The following is a 23,850-nucleotide window of genomic DNA, read 5'->3' as shown; positions in this document are numbered from 1 at the left end:
TGATAAGTGAGAAAATACGAATCACAAAATCTATGTCAAAAATCGTAGGTCAATTTTCCCGAAATAGCGGAGGTCGCTGAATTCTTAGAAACCAGGATGGCGTAACACGACTTAAAGGTGGGCATGACGACTTCAACACGGACAAAGTGTGTAATTCTGCAAACCACACTTGAGTGGGGTTCGTGCATATGTATGAGCACCGTTACCTAGTAACACGTGACGTATTTTACGTCACCTTCCACTGGGAGTCTTAGATGGAAGCTGTGTAGCAAAACCCGTTTAGATGCGGCCTAGCCTGAGAAACTAAGATCGAGAAATTCGAAGTGAACTACGTCTGGTGTTTTGACTGGAAAGCTTTGTTTGCTAAGTGGATAAAGATAAAGCAGAATGATGTAGTTTAGAAAATGGTTTTGATCTTTGAAAGTCATAAAGATTTCGTCCATGAAAGATTATGCAAATTCACGCCTGAAATTGAAGCGAACCGTAATTTGAGCTTTTTGTTATAAAAGTTTGTCGGCCTTGACACTTCAGGCAAGGTTTGCGGCATTCAGATGGGATATTTCCACAACTGGGCTGGGAAACACTTTTATTGTGGTACATCTTAGAATCAATCCTGTCATGCGGACGAGTCGCGCAATCATGGATTTCTTAAAATAAAGTTCTGCTTCCGCTGTTTCTGGGAAATTGATCTAGATCAACATACGCGGTCAGTATCAATGACTCCTTTGTTGATATAATTTGATTCACAATGATTTCTTTACTTTTCTGAACGAAGTTGTCCTTAGAAAAAATACCTAAATAACAGTTTCCACCGAAGAATGGAGTTCATTGGGAAATTCTCTAGCTTTTTCACAGAAAGCAGTCCTTTTACCCAAATATAGGAGTACAAAGCATTTTCATGCATCAAAATTCAATGAGCACTTTATTTTGTTGAGTGAACTTTATATTTACCCACTGAAAACTAAATGCTTTTATCCTATGACAGTATTACACCAGTTTCACTCTTGTTGTCTGCGACAGATGAGGCGTGGGTTTGCAAATCTTTTACTAAACATCACAAATATATCCTCGACAACCAATTCAAAATTTCAAGCTAACGGACCCATTTACGGTAATCGAGACATTCTAAGTATTCATCAAAAATAAAAACCAGCACTTACGGCTATTTTTGGTCTGAAAAACCCTTACAAATTGTTAAAATACAGATGACCGTTCAACCATGAAGTCGAAATCTACTCATTAGGGTAAATTTTTGAGCATTAATTGCACATACAATCTACTTATCAATCAATTTAAGATGTACACTTCCTCTCCCAGTTCATCTCAGTTCATCATCATGGCTACATAAGTACAAAGTAACAACAAAACTCTAAATGCAAAAAGATATGCCAAACCTGTAAAGCTGAGTTTATGATCTAATAAAAAAGACTTTATCTAAGCATTCACTTCGAATGATCTAGTAAGCACAATACAAATGCTAAAATCATAAGTCACAACTTTTGCACGAGTTTCTCGAGTGTGACAGTGTAGGCCGACAACAAATTTTTGTCAATATGGACCATAACTTTTTCACTGATTTTAACTTTTCCCTGAATTCCACCAAGACATGAGAGTGGGCACCCTGTATGAAGAGAGACTATAGCTATCGAATGGAAATCACGAAGGTCTACAGAATAATGCTCCTTGAAGGCTTTTTCATCAACAATTTTCCCTTTGGGCGGTGAAAAGCATTGCTTTTTCGCTTGATGTTGCGTGTAGGCCTCATAAAGGACTTTGAGGTTTTCTTCGCCCATAGCACTGAAGGCTGTGGCGGCGCGTGTGTCATACACCGTCACTCTGTTGTTTACCAGCAAATGGATCTGCGGTAGTGTAAGGTTGTACGATCTGGCTTTGTTGCTGAACATGTACTGTCGGTACGCCTCAAAGTACTGATCCTGTTCTTTTTGACCTTGTTGTGGGTGAATACCGTAAACTAAATCCAGCATGGCTCGCACAGCTTCAACGGAAAAATCATCAGAATTGATTGGGATGATTAGCTTTCTTGCTGCTGCGAGTGCAATCTCGGTGTACACTGAGAAGGCTGGGTTTGTGTCAATAAACACGACCCATTCTACATCGCTTTGACTCACGCCGTCGACTAGGCCTTTTGAACCCTCAATGAAGCTCCGAACGGAACACGTATTATTCAACCATGGGCTGTCGTCGGGTTCATCATACCCGCGTCGCAAATGTTCGAGGTGGCGACCCACCAATTCAAGTTTCATATCTCCGCAGAGGAGGAATAAATTCGCAGGCACTTGACGATTGTATTCTGAAACGCGAGTGATAAATTCGTTCACCTTTATAGTGGGTCCTCTTTGTGTCGATTTTTTCAGGTAGTGACTGATAGTCTTTCCATTTCTGTACAAAGTAGACAAATGCGCACTTCCGTAAAGTTCTGGTGAGCTTAACAGCGCCATCGACGCGTTCGCTTGTGGGCACAAATCGATCACAAGAACATTCACGGTAGCTCCATTCTCGGTTTGATGCTGCTTAGCGTACTCTGTGGCTATATGGAAGGTGAGAGTAGTTTTCCCCACTCCGCCTTTGTTGTTCCAGATCACGTAAGATTCCTTCAGCGGCATCGTCTCAGAATGTCTTGGATTTTTTAGAGCAATCTGGAATGGTTCTCAACTCTAGTCTCACTGCAGCTGGTGTTAATCGAAAAGAACGTGCAGTTTTGGGCGTAAAATCATATAGGAGAATTAACATTCGGGCCACCTGGTTCAAATGGACCAATGAGAGGACAGGGTTTAACTGAATGATTGACATGTGACATGTGATTGGCGTGACAAAAAAAAGGCTTACAAAGGAAGGGTTTCATGGGCACTCCAGGGCCCTATAGCTACGCCCTTGCTGAGTCTTTTGCTTGTAATTTGATGAAGTCAAGTTGTCGAGGATGCATTTTTTGCTGTTAAATGAACTATTGCAAACCCACGCTGTGATACATTTTAGGTTAGACGGACTCTCTTGCTTGCAAACAAGAGTTAAACAGGTGAATATGAGAGTGATCTTCCCAGCAATGAACACTACTCAGAGGAAGTAATTAGTAAGTTCATTTACCCTGTAGAATTGAATGCATAGGAATTTGTATTCTTCATCTAAGCTGGTGAAGAAGTACTTTCTGTAAAAATCGAGAGAATTTACAACAAACTTAAACTTTGACGCAGAGACTGTTATCGCATAGCTAGAAATTCCGAACCAAAGTGGGTGGTGCTTATTTCTGTTACACGCCAGCACACACGACAGCCTGTCAAGAAAGCTAGCGTGTGATTGGTCCCTCTGTTAAAGAAAACACTTTAATTAACGCGAAATGGCGTTGCGCGAAAGACTTTCGAAAGGGTAGTTATTGATATTTAATGCCGTTTCACTCGCTGATGCTGATGTCCAGCCAAAGAGATTAATCTAGTACAGAGGATCAACTTATTGGGAAGTCGAAAGGCTTGTCGAAAGGCTTGTCGAAAGGCTTGTCGAACGAAGGGAAACAGATGAAACGGTAAGTGTTTGGCCGTAGTGCCTGTCTTCGCACGTGCTCGCTTGTGTTAATATATTTTTAACTGAATTCAGTCGAAATCAGCACAGGCTTTTTTTTTTGCTTTTCATGTAATTAGGTAGAATGCTTGGGTGCAATGGAAGGGCTACTTGCCCTACGAAGCCTCGTGGGAGCCAGAGGAGGGTATCTTACCTCGATGCGAGGAACTATTCAACAGGCCAAGCCCGGACGTTGCAATAATTCCAGAAAATGTGTTCTTTTAGGGTGGCCGTCGAACGGCACTTGAAATCGCGGTCACATTTGTCTGTAAGGTTGTTTTTTCGGGAATGTTTTTCGTTTCTCGTTTGCTGGTAAGGGAGTGTCGAGGGAGAGACGGACATTTTTTGAAAAAGATGATTTCAATGCTGTTTATTTTCCTCTTGGGTGAGATTCCTGGGTGGATTCTCATGGCCAAGGAATGAAGGTTTTTTACCCTATGACGGTAAAAACGTATATTTCTTGGTCCCAAAGAAGTATGAAATGGGTATGGTGGGATTTCTACTTTGTTACCAATAGCATATCAGGAGAACATTTCTTTTAATTTAACTAAAGTGGCTCTAAATGATCGAATCATGAAGAGCTACTTTAATAAAATTAAATGTGGTAATTGAACTGAGAAAAGTGCAATTTGTATAGGTAATCACACGATTACGAGCGCAATGTGGAATAAATAAGCTTGAGTAAATTTTTTTAAAGATTAACAAAATTGCATGAGCCTTTAGGGCGAGTGCAATTTGTGGTCTTTGAAAAAATTAACAAGTGCTTGTTTATTCCTAATTGCAAGAGGAAAATCATGTGATTATGTGTTACCTAATAATATTCATGAAAAAATATGAGATGGCTTATCATAATTAAGCATAAGCAAAGCCTGCACATTAAGTGCAAAAATAATAACAACCGCGTACAATCAAAACAACAATATGCAATGATATCTTCACATCTTTGTAGTGCGAAAAAAGTTCAAAGTCTGGCTTAACAGTTCAAGGAATTGTACAGTCTGTGTCCAAATCACTTTTGATAAATAGGAATCGTTGTTTCTGAGGTTTAACCGTGTTTGTTTTTAATGTATTAAGCTAGGTTGGCTCGTAATTTTCGATTTCCTTGGCAATCCCCTTCTCTAAACACCACTTTTTCCAAACCCACAACCAAAAAGCAGTCTTTTCATTGTTTGAGCTGTTTTTCAGCTGTGGTGGCAAAAGAAAACCTACTTAAAATGACAGCCATTGTTTTGCTTGCAAATTTTCAAATTTTGTTGCGACATCCGAGGTTCGCATTTGATTGGCTATCTGTGAGTTTCTTTGATTATTGACCAATCAGAATGTCTGATTTGTGACTTTCTTTGCACTGAATTAACCCTCTTCTGCACTGAATTAACTCTCTTCTGCACTGAACTACCTGAAAACTGCATTTATCTTAACCAATCAGAACTGAGTAATTTTTCCATGGATATTATTAGGTCTGTAATCGTACATGTGATTTCAAAATAAAAAAAAATTTTCTCCTAATATGCACTTTTCAGATGAAAGTGATTTGAGAGAGAGAAAAGAGAGGATTCATAAGTTATTCATCGGCTTGAGGTAGTGACCGACTTGTTTGCTTTAAAATACTGCCCAGCCGGAAAACGAGGTATATTTATGAAAAATGACAACAAAAGTGGGATGTACTCGGCGACTCACGAAAGCATTACCGTGGCCCATGGGCAGAGACAGGAAAATACTGACCGGGTAAAGAACCAATCAGATTGCAGGATTCGTTACCGTGCCCTCTAAAAAAACAATAAATCTTTGTAAGCACACATTTCATCTGCCTCAGTAACTGTTCATTCAACATTGAATGCAAATGTGAAAATTTACATTAAAAAGAGTATGCTCTTCACTGTGTTTTTGTCATCAGGATGCAGTTATTCATATTTTGATTTTGGGGAAGCCACGCTACCATGTTCTGGTTGTGAATTGGGAGGACTTGTAGTTGAGAAGTCTATAGAAAAACTATCAGCACTGCTAGGGTCTCTAAGTTTCAAAAGCTGTAAATCCAGGCCAATTATTTCTACCAGATTAAGTGCCTTCTGTGCTTGAGTCTTCAGTTCTTTTAATTTTCTGTTTGTGCCTGTTTTGTTTTGAGGTCTGGAATTCCAGCTCCTCTGTGAATCCCCAAGTTTTCATTCTGTAACCTGTCAATGTACTTAGTCAGTTGCTGATTTTCATCGTTCAGTTTTTTAGTTCTCTCCTTTGCCCTGGCATAATCTTTTTCAATCTCTGAAAGCATTTCTTCAGCCAGTTTTTCCTTTTCTTCCTCAAGATTTTCATATGTTACTCTCCAGTTACAGATTTATTTTTCAAGTTTTGACCAAGTGGCACACATATATACTTCCCACTTCTCTACTCTCTAATGGGCAGCGAAATCATAGAAAGTTTAATTAGCCCAGATGACTTTAATCGATCCCACGGGCATAGAGACATCAAACTGACACAAAGCGATCATTGGGTAACGATATGTGCTCAATATTGTTTAACATACGCCGTCATGATTTGCCGAAATGTAAATCGCGTTCACAGTCTGAGCCGCCTAGGGTAACATGAACACAAAGCAATCTGAATAAAGGCGTGGGAAACCCGAATAATGTGATCTTCAAGGGTCACAGGGGAAGCCAATAGCTTTGGAGCCAACTCGAACGTAACAGCCAAGCGCACAAATTCAAGACAACAACAACGTGTTGATCCACAGACAATGATTATTATCTTAGTAGCAATATAGCAGTGATAGCGGTTGTGATAATCTCTCAGAAGACAAAGTCTACCACTGGAATATCTATTCGTGTGTATAAGACAACCCTTTATCGGGGAGAGCTTCTCCTTTTTACCTTCTGAGGCCCTCACCCCTCCCTCCTCACATCTCCCATAGTCAACTTTGGCATTTGCGGGAAAGTAAAAAAAAAGATTATCGCAGTGACCACTGACGTCAAGTGAGTAACGACGAGCTCAAGAGTCAATAGTTATGCCCGGGAGTCTGGGAACAAAAAGGAACAAATTATAACAAACAAACAAACATGGCCGCGAGGGTAAAGCGAAGGGAACAGTGAGGTTAGTTTCTGTCTTTCTTCGCTTTTGATCGCGCGATTACACTCGATATTTGCTTGTATTAAAATTTTAAAGAGATCTAGAATTTTTTTAGGGATCCACTATCCTCTAGCTTTTCGTACCAAACATTTATTTGCGATGTCGAGATGCATGAAATTGTTTTACGAAATAGCTCGAGTAGATTTTTTTATTATCCGCAGGTTTTTTACGCACCATTCAAAGAATATTTTAACGCAATAATCTCAGCAAAAATTTCTATAACATGAAATAAAGATTTTATCCGCTTGTACATCACGGTTTATCACCATACATTAAGCTCATACTCATGTGACGTTCAATGAATTTCCCCTGATATTTTCCCAAATTAATGTTACGAAGAATTTGCTAAACAGCTTTGGACTGTTCGAGTATCGATTTGATGCTTATCACAAACATTTCGCCTTATGGTTCTACAGAATATTCAAGATGCAAATATTATCGGATTCCATTTAGGTATTGATAATGATTATTTTTTTCAGTATCTGGGAAATTTGCCATAGTATTTTTTTGTATCTACAATTCGTAACTTTTGGTACCTTTTTCTTTGTCGTCGCAATTTTCCTTTGATTTCTGAGGGTAGATTACCTTTGTGTGCATTGTTTAGTGAAAGAATATGTTCTGATGTATGTTAAAGGTTTCAAGTACTCAACCATTTTTAATGAAAATTTACATGACTCAGCATTACTGTTTTTGTTGTGTCATCACACTGATATAACAACGAACAGTTCGAGATCAGTAAAACTTGATGTGTGATTCCAAAGGTTAACTGAAAATTGCAGACAGTTAAGCAAATTGTGTTTTCATTAATTACATAAAGCCAGAGCACTATAGATGCATATGATGTGTGTCAAATGTTCCATACATTACCTTAGGAAATCTTCATTAGGAAGTGGTAAATCAGGATACAATGTACTTCATCTCTATTTTTCATCAGAGTAAATCACTAACCTTCACAAATGCTGCAATGTGATTTGTAATATCACTGGCTATCTATTCTGTGATAGAGCAGTTAGTAACAAAATAAAATAAAAGTGTGGGCATGTATTGTTATTAACCCTTTAACTCTCAAGATCTCATTAGTAATTCTCCTTACTGTCTGTCATATAGTTCTTGTGATGTTAGTTTGAAGAATTTGACATTGAATCAACAAATAATCCCCTAATTGGTAGTTTTCTTTTTTCTTGTCACTTGTCTGCTTGATAGTGTATTGTTATTGTAAGGAGAAATTCTGTCTTTGTCACTCATGGGAGTTAAAGGGTTAAGTTCAGAAAGACTTATAGATTTAAGCTACAACAATGAGATTATTTGCCCTTGATTTCTGTGGGTGTTAACTGATTTTTGCTCTTCCCACATCAACTATTATGTTATTGAAATCTCAAGGGCACCATCTAATTTTTACTTATTTGAACACTCAATTCTTTCAGTACCCCCATATAGCACTTAACTTTGTGCTCCAGAAGTCATGGGTCAGAGGTACACACTATTCTTCACAGCACGTGAAGGCCGTGAAGATGACTTGCGGTGGGCCCTCCATGACAGGAAGATCTCCCCTGACCTGAGAGACCCAGACACAAAACAGACAGCTCTTCATCTAGCTGCTGCCAAGGGTCGTGTGGGTTGTGTGAAGCTGCTTGTGGATGCTGGTAAGTGCTTTCAGGAAAATCCTCAAGTTACCATCTCACCTCCTTTAGTGATCAGAGTAGAAATTCACTTTATAATTTTGATACACTGCCATGCAAACAGGTGACAAGATAGCGAAATATGAAAGATATGAAAGATATGAAACAAGGAGATATTCCATGGTTAGAACACCAGTTTCTTAGGACTGTCTATGTTTGATAGCTGGGAGATACAGTAGCTTAAAGATCTTGAAAGTGAAAGGATCAGAGGCAACTCTCTTAGGGAGGTCAAGTTGTTGATTATTTAGAGTTGTTGATTAGTTAGCTTATTACCTTAGGAAAATAAAGAGTATTTGTGCTATGTGCCACTTAATTCTCCAGAGAGATTTTTAAATGTAAGTAGAAAATTATGAGAAATTAGTGTTTGTTTGTAGGCAGGTGCAAAAAAAAAATCTTCAAAAAATGATCTCCCATAAAACCACCAGAGTAGCTGGTAGGAATAACTTACACATAAAAAATCCTTAGAATATGACTAACACACAGGACTCTATTCATACATGTGATAATTGTACATGTCACTTCACCTGATAACAAGCTTAAACTACCATGAATGACCAACACAGAATTTCTCTGCACAATATCAATACAATATCAAATAGACAAGTGAAAAGAATGAAGAATGATATAAATCAGGAGATTAGTATTTGATTCAATACCAAATTCTCAGATCTAACTTCATTAGAATTGTTGGGCAGACAGTATGGAGAATTGCTAATGAGATCTTGGGAGTAAGAATGTTTGACCAAGCGCACCAATCTCTTTATTTTTACACCTGTTCAGCCATTTTTTAACATGGGAAGAGGAGATACGGTTTTAAAATAATTCTGTGGAAGTACCTATTTCAACCAAAAAAAACCTTAGCCATTCTTTGAGGAAATATTATCTTATGTTATTGATTAAAGTATTGTTTATAACTATTTATAAATTGTCAATGGTCCTAAATTATGTTTTAACTATTTCTCCAACTCAAAAATTGGCAGGAGCAAAACGAAATGTACAAGAAAAAGATGGTCTTACTCCGCTGCATCTGGCTGTTTATCATGGCTATGTCAAATGTGTGAGTCTACTGATAGATCATGGGGCAGATGTGAACTGTACATCAAGGTAATTTGCTTCTGATAAATATTAATGATACATTATTGAGGACAGTAAGGTGGCTTATCGTGTAGGAAAACTGACAAAAAATTGAAAAAGACTTGTAACTGTGGAAGAAGTTTAGTATTTGGAATAGAAAACTCCATTAATTGCCCTCCAGTAGTCTGTCTGTGTATCTTTCTGACTGTCTCCATCTGTTTGTCTGTCTGTCCATCTGTTGGTCAGTCCATTGATCAGTCAGCAGTCAGGTGGTTAGCAAGTTGGTCATTTGGTCACAGTAAAAGAAAAACTAAGAGAAGGAAATGTAAACAAACAATCTTATCAACCAACAGACAAGAAAGCAGGAAGAACAGACAATATTGATAAGTCAGTCATGTAGGAACATGTCTCAAGTGTCTCACTTGTTATATATCTGTTGCCAGGTTTGGTAGCACCCCCTTACATCAAGCGGCATATTTTGGACACTGTGATTGCGCCGCTGTGCTGCTGGCTGGTGGTGCTTTGGTTAATGTGGAAGAAGCATGGGGTCAGACGCCTTTATTTCTAGCAGCACAAAGAGCTCATAGGTTAGTTCTTTATATTCTAAACAAGGTACATTTTTAGCTTGAATCTCTTGATTGTATATCTATCTCAGAGAATATTAAATCTCTCCAAAGGTTTGTTTTTATTAAAAGTTACAACACCCACATGTGTATGAAAAGAAAAGTCTCAGAAAGACATGAAAACAACATGTTGTTCACCTTGTTGTTTTGTTGTCCAATAACAGATCATGTAACTGATCTCTGGAGATTTTTTCTTGGAAATTGATCATATTCATGTTTGTATGACCCTAGAATAGAAAGCATCAAATATCTGCAGGATTTCAACTGAACTGTAAGGGGCAATTAGCCAATGTCACATTATTAAAAATTTACATATCAAGCTGAAAGACATTTAATTTCACTGCTTCTTTGTTGAAAAACAAAGAAATAAATAGTTAGGGACTTGTCAGAAATTAGCAGGGGGGGAGGGGGGGTGGGAATTTTAAATTTGGGTTCGGAAATTAGGTGACCCATGCCTGCAATGGGAGTGAAATTTGCTAACCCTCCCCTTGAGCTTGGCCTAAAATATCATGACCCTCCCCTTCTTGTATAAATGATAAAATCTAGTTCTTGCAATACACTAGGGTGCGTCAGTATTATGAAAACTCAAAATTTATTTCTAATCTGTTCTTTTAAGCAAATGAAGATCATCGCAGTATATACTCAACTTAAGCAGTTGAGAAATAAGGCCTGAAAAAAATTCAGGCCTGAACGGGAATCGAACCCATGACCTCTGCGATACCAGTGCAGCGCTCTAACCAACTGAGCTATCAAGCCAACTGGGAGCTGGTAGCTCAGTTGGTTAGAGCGCTGCACCGGTATCGCAGAGGTCATGGGTTCGATTCCCGTTCAGGCCTGAATTTTTTTCAGGCCTTATTTCTCAACTGCTTAAGTTGAGTATATACTGCGATGATCTTCATTTGCTTAAAATGTATTTTCCGCAGTACAAATATATGACTTTCATGTATTCTTATCACACCTTCTCCATCTACGGGTATATAACTAACTCACAATTGACCAGCTCCCAGTTGGCTTGATAGCTCAGTTGGTTAGAGCGCTGCACCGGTATCGCAGAGGTCATGGGTTCGATTCCCGTTCAGGCCTGAATTTTTTTCAGGCCTTATTTCTCAACTGCTTAAGTTGAGTATATACTGCGATGATCTTCATTTGCTTAAAATGTATTTTCCGCAGTACAAATATATGACTTTCATGTATTCTTATCACAATCTGTTCTTTGTCATGCTACATACATACATTTTCGATGACAGCATTAAGAGTCCGACTGATCACTGGACTCTCCTATTTCTCCCAATACAAAGTCTTCATCACTAGAACAAGTGGGTAATGCCTCATCCCCTTCATCTACCTCACATTCATCATGATCATCCACCTCTTCCAAATAAAGAACTTCCTTTTTCTTCTGTGGGTGAACCTCTACATGATCACGGGCATATATTTGCATGACCCTCCCCCTTTTAACTGCCCATTTTCATGACACCTCCCTTTTCTGAGGCTCAAATAGTTGTGACCCCCCTCTGTTTCCACCCCCCCTCCCCCCCTGCTAATTTCTGACAAGTCCCTTATGCTAAGAAAATTTAGTACTTAGTTAAAGCATGATTTTCAAGGAGTTGGGCATTTAGATGAAACGCACTCTAAGAGGTGTTCAAATGTTTTTTCTTTTTGTTTTCTAGTGACGTTGTAAGGCTTCTGTTAGAGTATGGAGCATGTGTAAACCAAAGAGATAAAGCTCATTACAAGACAGCCTTACACGTGGCGTGTGAAGCTCAGAATGTCGCTTGTGTCCAGTATTTACTTGACGCTGGGGCAGATCCCAATGTCCAGGCTGAGAGTGGCCTGACTCCTCTGCATATTGGTATGTAGAACCCTGAAACGTCATCAGACACTAAATTGTTGCGTAATATATATATATTTCCATTTTAAGCAAGTAGAGCCTTAAATGTTTCGATCATATGTAAATTACGTCGGCCTCGGTGGATATACCGACTCATACGCTCTGATGAAGAGCTAACGCCAGAAATAACAGCTCTAGAAACTCTTAACGGTGGCAAATTTACGTTGTCAACTCAGTTGATAAAAACCAAGCTGTCGGCTATTAGTCGGTCAAATGTCGGGTTAGTGGTCGGCCGAGAGTCAGTCAATAGTCGGTTAATAGTTGACAAAGACTCGATCTATAGTCGGTCGAGCTCCAAACGACTTTATAACCTGTCCACATCTTGACCGAGAATTGGCTAACTATCGGACAAGCGTCGGTAAACCATCGGCCGAGTATGGAAAGCTATAAACTGGCCACTGGCTGTACGAAAACCGTCTTAATGAACTTTTCCATGGTGTAAAATTCATGAAAAGCAGAGTAAAGCTTTAGAAACATTCGAACGGGAAAGAACTTTTAAGTGTGTTCACACTCCTTGCTTTACAGCCCTGAGAGGGGAGGAGTCGGGACCATTGTCACACCTTTTGATAGAGTATGGCGCTCGAAGTGACGTTGTAGATGACAGCGGTAATTCAGCGGAGACTCTCGTCCAATCACTGCTGACTCGTTACGGGAATGGTCCAAATATGGAAACAGTTTTATCATATCAACAACTTTTGGAATTATTTTGGGAAAGCCACGGTGAGTTCTCGAATGGTTCATTTCCTTTGTTTTTAGCGGGAATATTTGTCGCTACGTTGGGGTCTATCCGCTCAGGGCTTTCAGGTGTAAGTGACGAATGCAAAACCATTGCGCGTTTTCTTTTTTCGAAAATTTTTATCTTGATCCAAGATTATCCCGTGCTTTTATTAGGTTGCAATAATTTCATGCGGTTTTCATGATTGTACCAACCATCCTCAGTGACAAGCCTAAAGGGTGAACACAGTGGTCAAACGTCAGGCATGCGCGTGGTGATCAATTTTGGCAGCCCGCGCCAATTTCCCGCGCAAAATTTCAAAGGAAAATATAAGAAACAACCGCTGTCTCGCAAGTTAAGCATAAGATTTCTGAAACGTTTATAGAAATCTGAAAAAGGAAACAGAAGAAGGGAAAAGGAATATTCGACACTTTTCGATTGCAAAGCTTATTCTAGTACGGCTATCCTGCTGATTTACCACTCTGTGCTTTACCAAAAAGGTAACACACTTTTATAACACCATGACGTACTGCCTTGTATTGTCGTTTACTTGTGTGAGACAACTTGGTTCTGACATCTTGAAAGCACGCTATCTACACATCACATCTACATACGCAGACGTTTGACCGCGGTGTCCCTAAGCTACTTAAATTTTTCCCACCTTTGTGCTTTTTAGTTTCTCTAGATACGCAAATAACACGATTTTCCCGCGATAGATGCCGATTGCCTGCCACAGATACCCGATTTTCCCGCCTTTTTTGCTGTCGGCATAATTTTCGCGCGCCCTGGTCACCGAAGTCACCTAAAGTTCTCATTGGATCAACACTTTCTTTAACACAGAGAGTTTTACTTTCACCAGTTCATCCTAACTCTTCATTTAGTTTGGTTGATCAATTTGTTAATTTTCATTTGCAGGAAAACCCATAAGTCTGAAACGCCTTTGTCGTCTTTCCATCCGCAAGTTGCTGTCTCCCTGTAGTATTGATATTATCAATTCTCTGAACATTCCTTCCTGCCTCAAATTGTACATTTTAAACGTTGTTCAGAGCAAGAATGTGGACACTATGATGTCAAATTAATTTCCAATTTGTACAGTCATAATTTATTACTGATGGGTGTGCAGTAAGGAATAAACATCCTCACTTAGTTGACTTCAAGCGCTATACTCCCCAGTTTTCCCCTTGGAAAACGATCTTAGAGTTTTATTGTTAATAGGATACTATTTCTTTCTATCTTTTTTTTAGAATACCTGTATTAGTTATCGATAGATTTTATCCCCACGAAAAGTATAGATGGTCAATTTTGCGGTGAAAAACAATTTTTGGTTTGCGTGTTAAAACTTTCACCTCTAGTAACTTGATGAAAATTCTCCTTACAGTCTGCCATTCATTCTCTGCAAAGTTTGTTCTAAGAATTTTGTATTGGATCAACTATTCATCCCATTATTGATAATTTTCTTTATTCTCATCACTTGGCTGCTTGACGTTGTTTTGTTATTGTAAGGAGAAATTCTGTCTTGGTTACTTCCTGGAAATGAAAGGCGTAATAGAGAAAATTCCTATCTGTCTCTCTCGTGTGTAGCACGTGATTAACCATAAATTTGTAAAAATTAAAACATTGTTCACGATAATATATGTTTGATTTTAATGCATTCATCTGAAAGAAATGTTAATAATGTGATGTGTTTAATGGGTCCTTTTTGTGATCGCTTTTCGATTGAGTTATGACAAAGTAATTACCACTGCGAATTGAAAAAAAAATTAAAATGCGACAAAACTAATGAGAAACCGAAGTAAACACTTATGAACTGTCTGAAGCGTGGAGAAAACGCGGGTGGCAAAGCCGTGGCTAATTTCAGTTTTACATCCGATTTGTCGTGAGGATGGCGTGAGTTTCCTGGACCAATCACAGGGCAAAATGAATCAACACCGACGCACTCCACCCACGAGATTACGTTGGACGGAAGCGTTAGACACTGCACTGAAAACTGCTCTACTTTTAATATTTACAACGAATCTCCAAGAAATAAGAATGGGCTTGATCACAATCGAATAACGGTCCATGCACTTGTGTTTACTATAAACCTATAGATTCACATAGTGACTTGTCGCATGCATCACGTCGAGCAGTCCACTCCTCTTTGGCAGTTTCTCAGACTTCGTCGTTTATGAAGAGACGACTCTGATTTTTTCGACAAATCAGAGGCAACGCGCCAGATTTTCGATAAAAGTGGCCATCCTGTCTCTGTCGTTCAAGCGAGCTACCACCGCGTCCAACAAACTGATCAACAGTCAGCACTTCAAACGGCTTAGAAGGAAAATACCGATCGCGTTCCATTCACTCTCACATTTTACCCTCACAACCACTCGGTTAAATCTATCATTCTTAACAACTTTACATTACTTCAAAATGACTCAGAGACTAGTTTCTTAAGCAACTTACTCCCTTTATTAATACAAATCACAACCGGAAATCAGAGGGGCTTTGAAACCAGTATCGAACTGATGAGAAAATACAAAATCTATGGAGTATATAATAACTATAGCTATTTTCCAAACTTTGCATAAGCAAATAAAAAAGTTCTCTGATCACTATACGTCATCGTTATGGTAAATTTGCCTAAATTTACGATATAACTATAAAGTATTTTGAAAATCAGTTCAACGCAACGGCATCGCAAAACGATCTTTGAGAAACGAATCAAAAGGTGAAACGTCTAAATTCTCAAGTAAAGCTGAAGTTGACGTCATGACTTAGCTAGCACTAGATGCAGCAAAGTAAAAAAATGTATAAACTATTACAGTTTTCTTAAAACTAATCATAGGTGGTTTACATTATCTGGTTTGGGTTATGATTTTATACAGAGGACCCCTCACCCTTATCCAGACGCTTAACCACGAGTCAGTCTTTCGTGGTGACTCATGCCTGTTTCTTCATAGCTGAAGACTGTAGTTGACCCGTCCTGTGGCTGGTATTGGTCTATTCCCGTTGGTGTGAGATTTCCAGTCTGTTTGTCTCTTATCATCCAGTATAGATTTTTGGCGGGATCCTAAACAGTCAAAATCAAAGAAATGTTAGTTAGAGGAAAATTTTTGTCAAGAGACTTCTTCTGGATGGTATCTAGATTCGGCAAAAATTTGCGAAAATAAATTTACGATGGAGCGTTGCATGAAGAAGCATTTCTGTTGACATGGAAACCTTACACATACGAAGAGTTTACGTTTTCATTTGGTTTGGAATTAAAACACCTCTCCCTCCCCCCCCCCCCCCCTCGATATCCTCTCCTAAGAATAAGGCAGAAAGAGAAAGAAATCATCAGAATGCAATACCTGTTCAATTCCGTCCATGGCGATGACAAAATCCCCCACATTACCGTAGTAGGTGGTGGAGTATTTATTGAACGGCCCATCAACATCTTCGTTTGCAGCTTTCTTCATGATGTCAATGAGAAATGTACCTTGAGAAACCTTTGTGGTGTAGGGAGCAGGGATTGGTTTGTCCACAATATTTGTATCCCAGTGCAGTGCAATTGTAACAGTAATAGGTTCCATCTCGTTCTAAGTAGATGCAAAATGTCACTTTTGTTATTTTGGTGCGATGAAATTATGATGATGTCTATGAAGGTTCAACTTCGTTCCCAACTCTCTCTCTCTCTCTCTCTGACTTGTTGTCCGAGTAAGAGAGAGCCTTGGGAACGAGATTGATGGAGAGTAGAAGATAGTTCCGTCACAAACTTTATCGAAATGAGCCATCATCAGTAAACTGTGAATTACGCTTCGCCATGTTAGCCATGATATAAGGCAATTTTAGAGTTTTCTTGCGAGAAAAACGTCATCATTTAAAGATCACAAGAACAGCTCGGCTGCCAAAACCAATGAAACTGAAATATCTCACATGCACTCAATACAAAGATTACCGAGTTATTCCGGAATAAAACATTTAAGTCTCCTCGACCAAAAGACGGACCCTTTTGACGTTTAATTTATCGGTCTAAAACTAATACAACCATTTTCCGATTGCTCCGTGTCTTTGCGGCTCTGAACTCGAGCCTTTATGTCTTGATGCGAGGTTATGATGGCGTGAGAAATCGAGTCAGCCAAGTTTACTTCCTTAACGATCGCAAACCGCAAGTACAATCTTACAAAGGAATGACGTTACCATCATAGCAACGGCACGTTTCAAGTTTGCATAAATTTCTCTTTGTTCAGAGTCGTGAAAAACAAGCAACACGACGCAGATATTTTTTCTCAACTTCTTTATGTAAATCGAATTCAGTTCAACAATTAAACTCGCAAAAGTTGTTAGTCCAGTCTACAAAGCTGTGGTTGGAGTTGTACGACGAAACAGCTTTCAATCAGTAGTTGTGACTTGCGGGTCGATTGAGATCCGACCTTCTTACGAATGATCGGTGGCCAGTGATAAACAGGAAAAAGTTCGCACATCGTGATTCACACAAATTTCTTAAAATAGCTTATGCAGCTAACCACGATAAAACAGAAAAACTCGACTAAGATTCCTTCTCTTAAACTAAAGCTATACGGCAAAAAAAATTGGAGATTACTCGTCACTACAGCGCAAACTTGCAAAGAAACAAAATTGATTGATGATATTTACATTCATCTACGACAAGAGAATATCAATTGTTTATAATCTCTTTTCTACGATAATTCAGTATTTCTTACCTTAATGAAACTGAGTAGAATAGAATTTTTGTAGATTATCTGGTGATGGCCGATGGAAATCTGGAGTAGATAATAAGCTGAAAATATCCGAAAATCAATTTGAAAGATTAGCTCAACGCAACTACTGACTGTGTTCTGCGAAGCAAAACTGTTTTATAGTTTTCTCAGAAATTTCTGAGCGGGCCGGGAAGCTCAGTTCGCAAATTTGATAGGCTCATCACACACTCGTACCCAGTTCACCTTTTTTGAGACACGGATGACGGTTGGGCGATCAATTTACCTTAGAAGAAATATAATGGCTTTTCAAATTGTATCTGGGCGTGATGCGACGGAGAGCCTTTTCAACGAAAAGTTCCCAAACTTTTTTGATATATTAAAACGATTTTGGCATTGCTTATTTAGGATCTTCGAATTTAGCTGATCCAGCAAAAACTTTTGCAACAGTTTCAATTTCAAAACTTCACATCAAGTTATTCTTTCGGAAAAAAATGTGAGAGGAAAGTTAAGTGGATTTGTAGCCCTGAATTACACTCGTTCATCACCTTTGAAGCGAGAAGATGCCACTTGAATACAAGAAATAAGGAGGAACTTGTTTGCAAATGTTTCTCTGACCTAAGATTACCTAATACAAGCTATAGGGTATGTTTAATCGAATATGTTTGAATCCCGTTCCCTGGTTGCATCATTTTCGTACGCTTTTCCGCCCTCTTAAGGACCAGTCGTTTATTTACAGCCGGTGGGGGAGAAGGGGGATCAGCATCGCTACCAGAGTTAAAGGGGGAGGGGAGGGGGGAAGCAGGGATTATAGGAATATTACAGAGCCTATAGGGATGATCAGGTAAGTTTTAATCGTAACTCAACCAAAATCCTCCAAATACCTTCCCCCCGCGCTTGGAAAGCGATGCACTTGATAAAATTGTCCCGTCTTTTGTTCCACGTTTTTCCTGCACTTGTCGCCGGTCGAATAATTTTCCCTTTCCAGTAGTCAAAGAAATTTGACTTTGTGCTCTCACTTGAGATGTTGGGGTGTTCAGTATTAGAAGAATGGAGCGACTTTTACTGTCTTATTTGCTGTGCAGCAAAATCAAGTTACTTTCTACATTCAGTTTAAATTGCTGAGGTTTCACTATCTGTGAGGAATCTCAGAGAGATTTGGAAGTGCACTGTCAGCATTTTCATCAAGTGTTCATGGAAAGGAAACGGGGATTTTTTTTATTAAAGAATTATTATCGCGTGTCGAGGAATATACCTTGGGTCGTGTTCTATTGATTTCGACCGTTTCATCCCCCACCATTATTTGCTGACAACCGGAGCCTGACTTCAAAGAGCCTGCGTAGACGACAGCGGTCGCTACCTATGCTTTTTCACCTGACTCGAACTGATTCAAAACAGGTTCAAAACGTTTATGGACCAATTCGACTGTGCTTAAAAAGGCTTCTCCCTAAAGAATAAGACCTTAAAAGCGGCTAACTCCCCACATTACAACACCAAATAAACAGACAAATGGCAGATCAATGAATATAGAGCAGCATTATATTCTCCTTAACTGAAATAAGAATAGAATTCAGCGAGGAAAAGAAAAAGCGTTTCGATATTTGAGATTAAAAGCATTGATAACAGTAACAGCATACAAAAAGCCTAACAAAACTATGAAAAGCTATAAAAATGTAAATCGTTTCCACTCTCTGTTTCACTCGTCATAATAATCTAAAATATCAACATGTTTTCTTGAAAGTTACTTGTAAAACAATGAAGAAAGCTGAATGTCGAACGTTAACGCTTACTATTCTTTACACCTCGAAATCTGGTGTTATTCTGTATTGATAGCGTACTACTGAAATACTTCTGCGAAATTACTTAAAGTTCCTTTACTGACTGCATCTATCGCGTAATTGAAGGTTGCTTTTTTCAACTTTGAGCTACAAAAACAGCAAGCCTTCCACAATGGCTGAGATGCTCAGGACTACCAACGCCATCCCCACAAGTGTCCCACTGGCGTTAGACATAGATTCAATTCATAGCTTGTGATAAACCTAAGGATCGTAGTTGAGTCGTCCTGTGGTTTGTATTGATCTACATAGGGTTGCAAGAGTTCTCCAGTTCTGCTGTCGTAAATCCGCCAGAGCCACAAGTCGGTAGAATCATTAAAAAACAAAACAGGAAGCGTTACGGCGGCGATAATATATACTCGATCCAAATATTCTGACGTACGTAAATATAATATTTGTGCTATCTCCTCCACATCTTCCCACCATTTTTAATGATGCCAAAATGGTGCGTTTTTGCCATCGCGCATCTTCTTTGTTCTACTGAAGAAAGAGAGCGGAATTTGAGCGTAGGATGGGGATATTTGTTCCATTTTGTTCTGTCTTATGGATTGGGGTTTCGCAGTTCAAGCAGCTTTTGTAGTAACCAACTTGGACTCCAAATTTGCTTCATAACTGCACTAACACCTTGAAGCGAACAATAAGAGAATCCGTAAATCTTGCTTATGTAAAATAACCGATGATAAATGCCCACTGATGACATAACTCTTGAGTACCGTTCATGGCAGTGACAAAATGTCCCTCTCCGCCGTAATATGTGGATGAATACTTATTAAAAGGGCCCTCGGGATTTTCATCTGCAGCTTTGTCTATGATTTCTGCAAGTGTCTTGCCGCTGGCGACTTTGGTGGTGTAGGGAGGAGGGATGGGCTTCACGATAACGTCCGTATTCCACTCCATTCCAATGGTAACTGTGATCGCAGAGGGTGGAACCTAGAACGATATGAAGCACATTAGTATATCCAAAATCGCGGGTTGGACCTTCTCCGCCAAACTTCTCAAATATCGTCCCACCGTTTCCCGCATGTATTTTTAGGGAGCAAGTATGCAGTGATGAGAGTTCTCGCCACCCATTTCTGTGCCCTGGGTTCGATTCCCGAACCTGGCATCACATGCGAGTTAAGTATGTCTTTGGTTCTCGTCCTTGCTCCAAGGGTTTTTCTCCGGGTCCTTCGGTTTAACTCCCTCAAAAATTAACAGTTCAAATTTCAATTCAACCTCAATGGAAACGGAGGACTATGAGAGCCACCTAATAAAATGTCCTTTGCTAAATTTACATTTTGATTTTGTATTTTCCTTGTTAATGTCTAACATCGTTTGTCTGAGGATTTTTAAAATAAATAGATTGAACACAAGTAGAAGAAGACCAGAGAAGTGGTGATCATTCAAAATTTGTTATAAGTTTTAAAACTGTGACGGAATTTAAATCCGGTTTTGGTCGGACAATTTATTGATGAGTTTTAAACATTTGCACATTCATTTCTCAACACAGGTCAAACTCTGAGTTGAAAAGAAGACAAATCTGGTGGCCTAACATCATAAAACTTTTAGTCATGCAACATCAAGTTTCATTCACCTTGTGTGGTTCCAGCGATTGTAAAGAAGAGTGACAAACTAATCCAGACGGTAAACGATGTCTTCATCTTCGCTGTTTACAGACCAACTCGTCAGTATGTTGATCTAAAAAAATTTCAAAAATATACTGGTGATAATTTGCATATGAGTTTCTGCTCCTGGCCAAAGGTTCTCTAATAACATTTCAGTAACATATAACTTATGTATCTAACCACGATGAAACCGAAAAACTCGACTGAGATTTCTTCCCTTAATTAAACTAAACCTATACAGCAAAAAATTGGAGATTACTCGTCACTACAGCGCAAACTTGCACAAAAACAAAATTAATGCAAATATTGTATCAGCATTCATCTACGACAAGAGAATATCGACTGTTTATAGTCTCTTGTCTACGATTATTCAGTTTTTCTTACTATAAAGTAATTGAAAAAAGTTAAATTTTTGTAAGTTAACTGTTGATGGACAAAGCTCACAATTAAATGACGTCACCATCATACAAAAGGCATTGAATTCTGTTCACCAATAAACCATCATAGCAACCATAGTTAACACGTTCTTTCCAACTTTATTTTAAGAATTTTGTTATTTGTTGCTTCACGCAACTAAACAACAACTTTTCAGTAATGGCTGCTCGTCATGATCGAGAATCCTCCGTCAACGACCATTTTGGTAAATTGTTCAAGTTTTCCCAAAGATATCTTTTGGTAAAATATTTATAGAAAGAAAGTGTAAAGGTTGCGGGAAGTCTTAAATTTTTAGAAATCGAAAATTTGAAAACGCAGTTCAAGTGCGGTTTCCCGCTTGGCAAATTGTCCTAAATTTACTGCGAAAACCAAGCCCCTTTAAAGGCTTACAATGAATTTAATTTATCCTGTTGTTTACGCGGAGCCAGTAGAAAGTGGATAAGCATATTGCAGACAAGAAATTATCCCATGATGAAATTATCTCTTTCTTTTCTCAGGAACACACTTATCACTTGGTAGAATATCTTGGAAACAGGCCAAAAAAATTACCAAGAACCCATCTTTGCTAATCATGTGAAACTTTTAGACTGCTGCGGAATACAAAAAGGCAAGTGAGTCTCTTAGTCTCACTAAGTAAACGTATGAACACTCACAACAATACCTCAGCCGGTTTGAAAGTTTTACGACTCAACTGCGCGTGTTTGGACCCGGAAAGAACTCAACTTTTCAAGAATTAGCACAATTTACTCGCCAAGTGTTTAAATTATATTATGACGTTCGACAGTGTTTTTATCCCATTTCGCTCTACGGAGTGGATCCAATTATCAATTGATGAAAACGAACTCGTTCATTCACTTTTTGCGTTTTTCGTTATTGATGGGTTTGAAACATTCGCTCATTCTACTCTCAAAACAGCTTAAATTCCTAACTGAAAAGAAGAGAAATCTGGTAGCCTAACATGATAAAACTTTTAGTCTTGCAAAATCAAGTTTTATTCACCTTGCATGGTGCAAATGATTGTAAAGAAGAGAGACAAACTGATCCAGGCTGTAAACGATGTCTTCATCTTGGCTATTTGCAGACCAACTTGATACGACCATAAAACCGGCAAAACCGGAATTAAAAAGTAAATGACAGTACCCATAGCAACGTTTCAACATTCCTGTCTGTTCAGGCTTGTGGTTAAGTAGCCATTCTATACTCAAATATTTTTTAACTCAAAGTCAAGATAGCAGTTAAATTTGAGTTTAGTTGGTTCGATGTACAAATCTACGCTAAGGTTGGAATAGTCCTCAAAACACCTTCGGTGAGTACTCACTTGAAATTGAGCTTCTACTGCGATTGGAAGCCAGTTGTGTAGCGCAAACTGGTGCAAACAAACAAATGCTCAACTCTCACAACATGAAAATCCTTACTTCATTTACTTGCAATAACTTTGCTTACCGTTCGAAACCGAGTAGATTTGACCTTTTGTAGATTAATGGTTGACGCTTGGAAATCAAGAGTAGCTAACAGGTTGAAAATTTCCGAAAATTCATCCAAAACATTAGCTCAACGTAACGATTGACTGCGTTCCGCGTAGGTAAACAGACATAGTCTTCTCAGAAATATATGGGTGGGCCGAGAAACTCAGTCGTTGAATTGAATTGGCTTATCAAACACTTGTAACCAGACCAGCTTTTTGTGACACGAACAACGGTCAGGCGGTCAATTGAACTGCGAAGAAATATAACGGCTGTTCGAATTGTTCCTGGGTGAATGCATCATAGAGTTTTTTGTTGATAATTAAGTGAAATAACGAGGAAAACGTTTTAAAATATTTCTCTGACATTAGATTTCCTTCTACAAAATAACAAATACCTTTCATTCTGATAGTATAATTTTCGTGCATTTTCCACTAGTTATTACGTAGGTACTTTTCCGTAGGCCCCATCGTTGGATATAAGGTTTTCCCGTCCTTACGGCAGCTGCGAAATTTCCGCTCTTGAATCCGATGTACATAAGAAAGTAGTCTTGCATTTAAGCTGGGTAATCGTTTACCTTCCCATATCGCCGACAGTATAATTTTCCTTCGCTAACAGTCGACGAAATCTGGGGCCTGTTTACGTGGATGGGGGGACCCCAGGTAGGTGAGGTAACTCGCTTACGTGGGGTTACCTGCCTGTTCGTATAATCTATTGTTTTACCTTGATCACGTTTGAATTAGGTTTTCTTGCGGTTTACCTATTTTGACCCTCTTCCAGTAATCAATGAGTTTCCGGTAGTCGGATCCTTGTGTTTGAGCAAAGATTTCTGGGATCACCACGGGGCAAGCATTGCAAGTGGTGACCATGCAGGAAATAAATGGCGAAAGATTGTTTCGACGTCCATGAAAAAAACAGTTTTGGTGAGGTCATCATCGCTTTGTCAAAAATGGATTAAGATAGTGTTGATACGAGGGAAGTGTAAGTTTTGTTCGAACAACCACGAAATATGTTATAAAATAGACCGATAAACTCTCCGAGCGTAAGATTTATTGAAATCGTCATCACGTAATGGTCTTGAAAAATTAAAAAAGTAATCATAAATCGCTAGGAAATGTCGTTGTCAGAAGAGATGGAAATTGTTTTTACCGAGCTGTTGTTCTTTGGA

At 38.8% G+C, this 23,850-nt stretch overlaps 3 protein-coding genes, 1 long non-coding RNA gene, 1 other non-coding gene and 1 pseudogene across 5 annotated transcripts; 2 read left to right on the top strand and 4 right to left on the bottom strand.

Moving 5' to 3' along the window:
- Positions 1 to 893: 893 nt before the first annotated feature.
- On the bottom strand, positions 894 to 2,736 carry LOC149041120 (uncharacterized). Its single transcript, XM_089214420.1, has one exon. It carries the CDS (start codon positions 2,622 to 2,624, stop codon positions 1,491 to 1,493), a length of 1,134 nt encoding a protein of 377 aa, XP_089070546.1. The 5' UTR covers positions 2,625 to 2,736; the 3' UTR covers positions 894 to 1,490.
- A 616-nt stretch (positions 2,737 to 3,352) lies between these two features.
- Positions 3,353 to 5,788, top strand: LOC149041119 (uncharacterized; annotated as a pseudogene).
- Positions 5,789 to 6,346: 558 nt separating this feature from the next.
- Positions 6,347 to 14,299, top strand: LOC113665828 (uncharacterized). Its single transcript, XM_027181549.2, has 7 exons — positions 6,347 to 6,651; positions 8,112 to 8,330; positions 9,347 to 9,470; positions 9,884 to 10,027; positions 11,734 to 11,915; positions 12,480 to 12,674; positions 13,585 to 14,299. The coding sequence occupies exons 2-7, from the start codon at positions 8,150 to 8,152 to the stop codon at positions 13,746 to 13,748; spliced, it is 990 nt and encodes a 329-aa protein (XP_027037350.1). The 5' UTR covers positions 6,347 to 6,651; positions 8,112 to 8,149; the 3' UTR covers positions 13,749 to 14,299.
- Trnat-ggu (transfer RNA threonine (anticodon GGU)) lies at positions 10,746 to 10,819 on the bottom strand. The gene has a single exon. It is a non-coding gene; the product is annotated as a tRNA-Thr (tRNA).
- A 795-nt stretch (positions 14,300 to 15,094) lies between the features above and the next one.
- Positions 15,095 to 17,652, bottom strand: LOC113665829 (uncharacterized). Its single transcript, XM_089214419.1, has 3 exons — positions 17,352 to 17,652; positions 15,999 to 16,226; positions 15,095 to 15,718 (listed from the first exon to the last, which is right to left on the bottom strand). The coding sequence occupies exons 2-3, from the start codon at positions 16,218 to 16,220 to the stop codon at positions 15,560 to 15,562; spliced, it is 381 nt and encodes a 126-aa protein (XP_089070545.1). The 5' UTR covers positions 16,221 to 16,226; positions 17,352 to 17,652; the 3' UTR covers positions 15,095 to 15,559.
- A 1,203-nt stretch (positions 17,653 to 18,855) lies between these two features.
- LOC113665827 (uncharacterized) lies at positions 18,856 to 21,209 on the bottom strand. Its single transcript, XR_016189128.1, has 2 exons — positions 20,754 to 21,209; positions 18,856 to 20,110 (listed from the first exon to the last, which is right to left on the bottom strand). It is a non-coding gene; the product is annotated as an uncharacterized LOC113665827 (long non-coding RNA).
- Positions 21,210 to 23,850: the final 2,641 nt, after the last annotated feature.

Source organism: Pocillopora damicornis, chromosome 8, assembly GCF_964200805.1.
Source record: "Pocillopora damicornis chromosome 8, jaPocDami1.2, whole genome shotgun sequence".
NCBI classification, from domain to species: Eukaryota; Metazoa; Cnidaria; class Anthozoa; order Scleractinia; family Pocilloporidae; genus Pocillopora; species Pocillopora damicornis.
This window is presented reverse-complemented; position numbering and strand designations above follow the sequence as displayed.

Bases quoted from the DNA above. Each gene is read 5' to 3' on its own strand.
- LOC149041120 (XM_089214420.1), bottom strand. From the start codon at position 2,624: ATGCCGCTGAAGGAATCTTACGTGATCTGGAACAACAAAGGCGGAGTG.
- LOC113665828 (XM_027181549.2), top strand. From the start codon at position 8,150: ATGGGTCAGAGGTACACACTATTCTTCACAGCACGTGAAGGCCGTGAA. The intron at 9,471-9,883 runs GTAATTTGCTTC...ATCTGTTGCCAG, and splicing joins GATGTGAACTGTACATCAAG to GTTTGGTAGCACCCCCTTAC. The intron at 12,675-13,584 runs GTGAGTTCTCGA...TTTCATTTGCAG, and splicing joins ATTATTTTGGGAAAGCCACG to GAAAACCCATAAGTCTGAAA.
- LOC113665829 (XM_089214419.1), bottom strand. From the start codon at position 16,220: ATGGAACCTATTACTGTTACAATTGCACTGCACTGGGATACAAATATT. The intron at 15,719-15,998 runs GTATTGCATTCT...TTGACTGTTTAG, and splicing joins CCATGGACGGAATTGAACAG to GATCCCGCCAAAAATCTATA.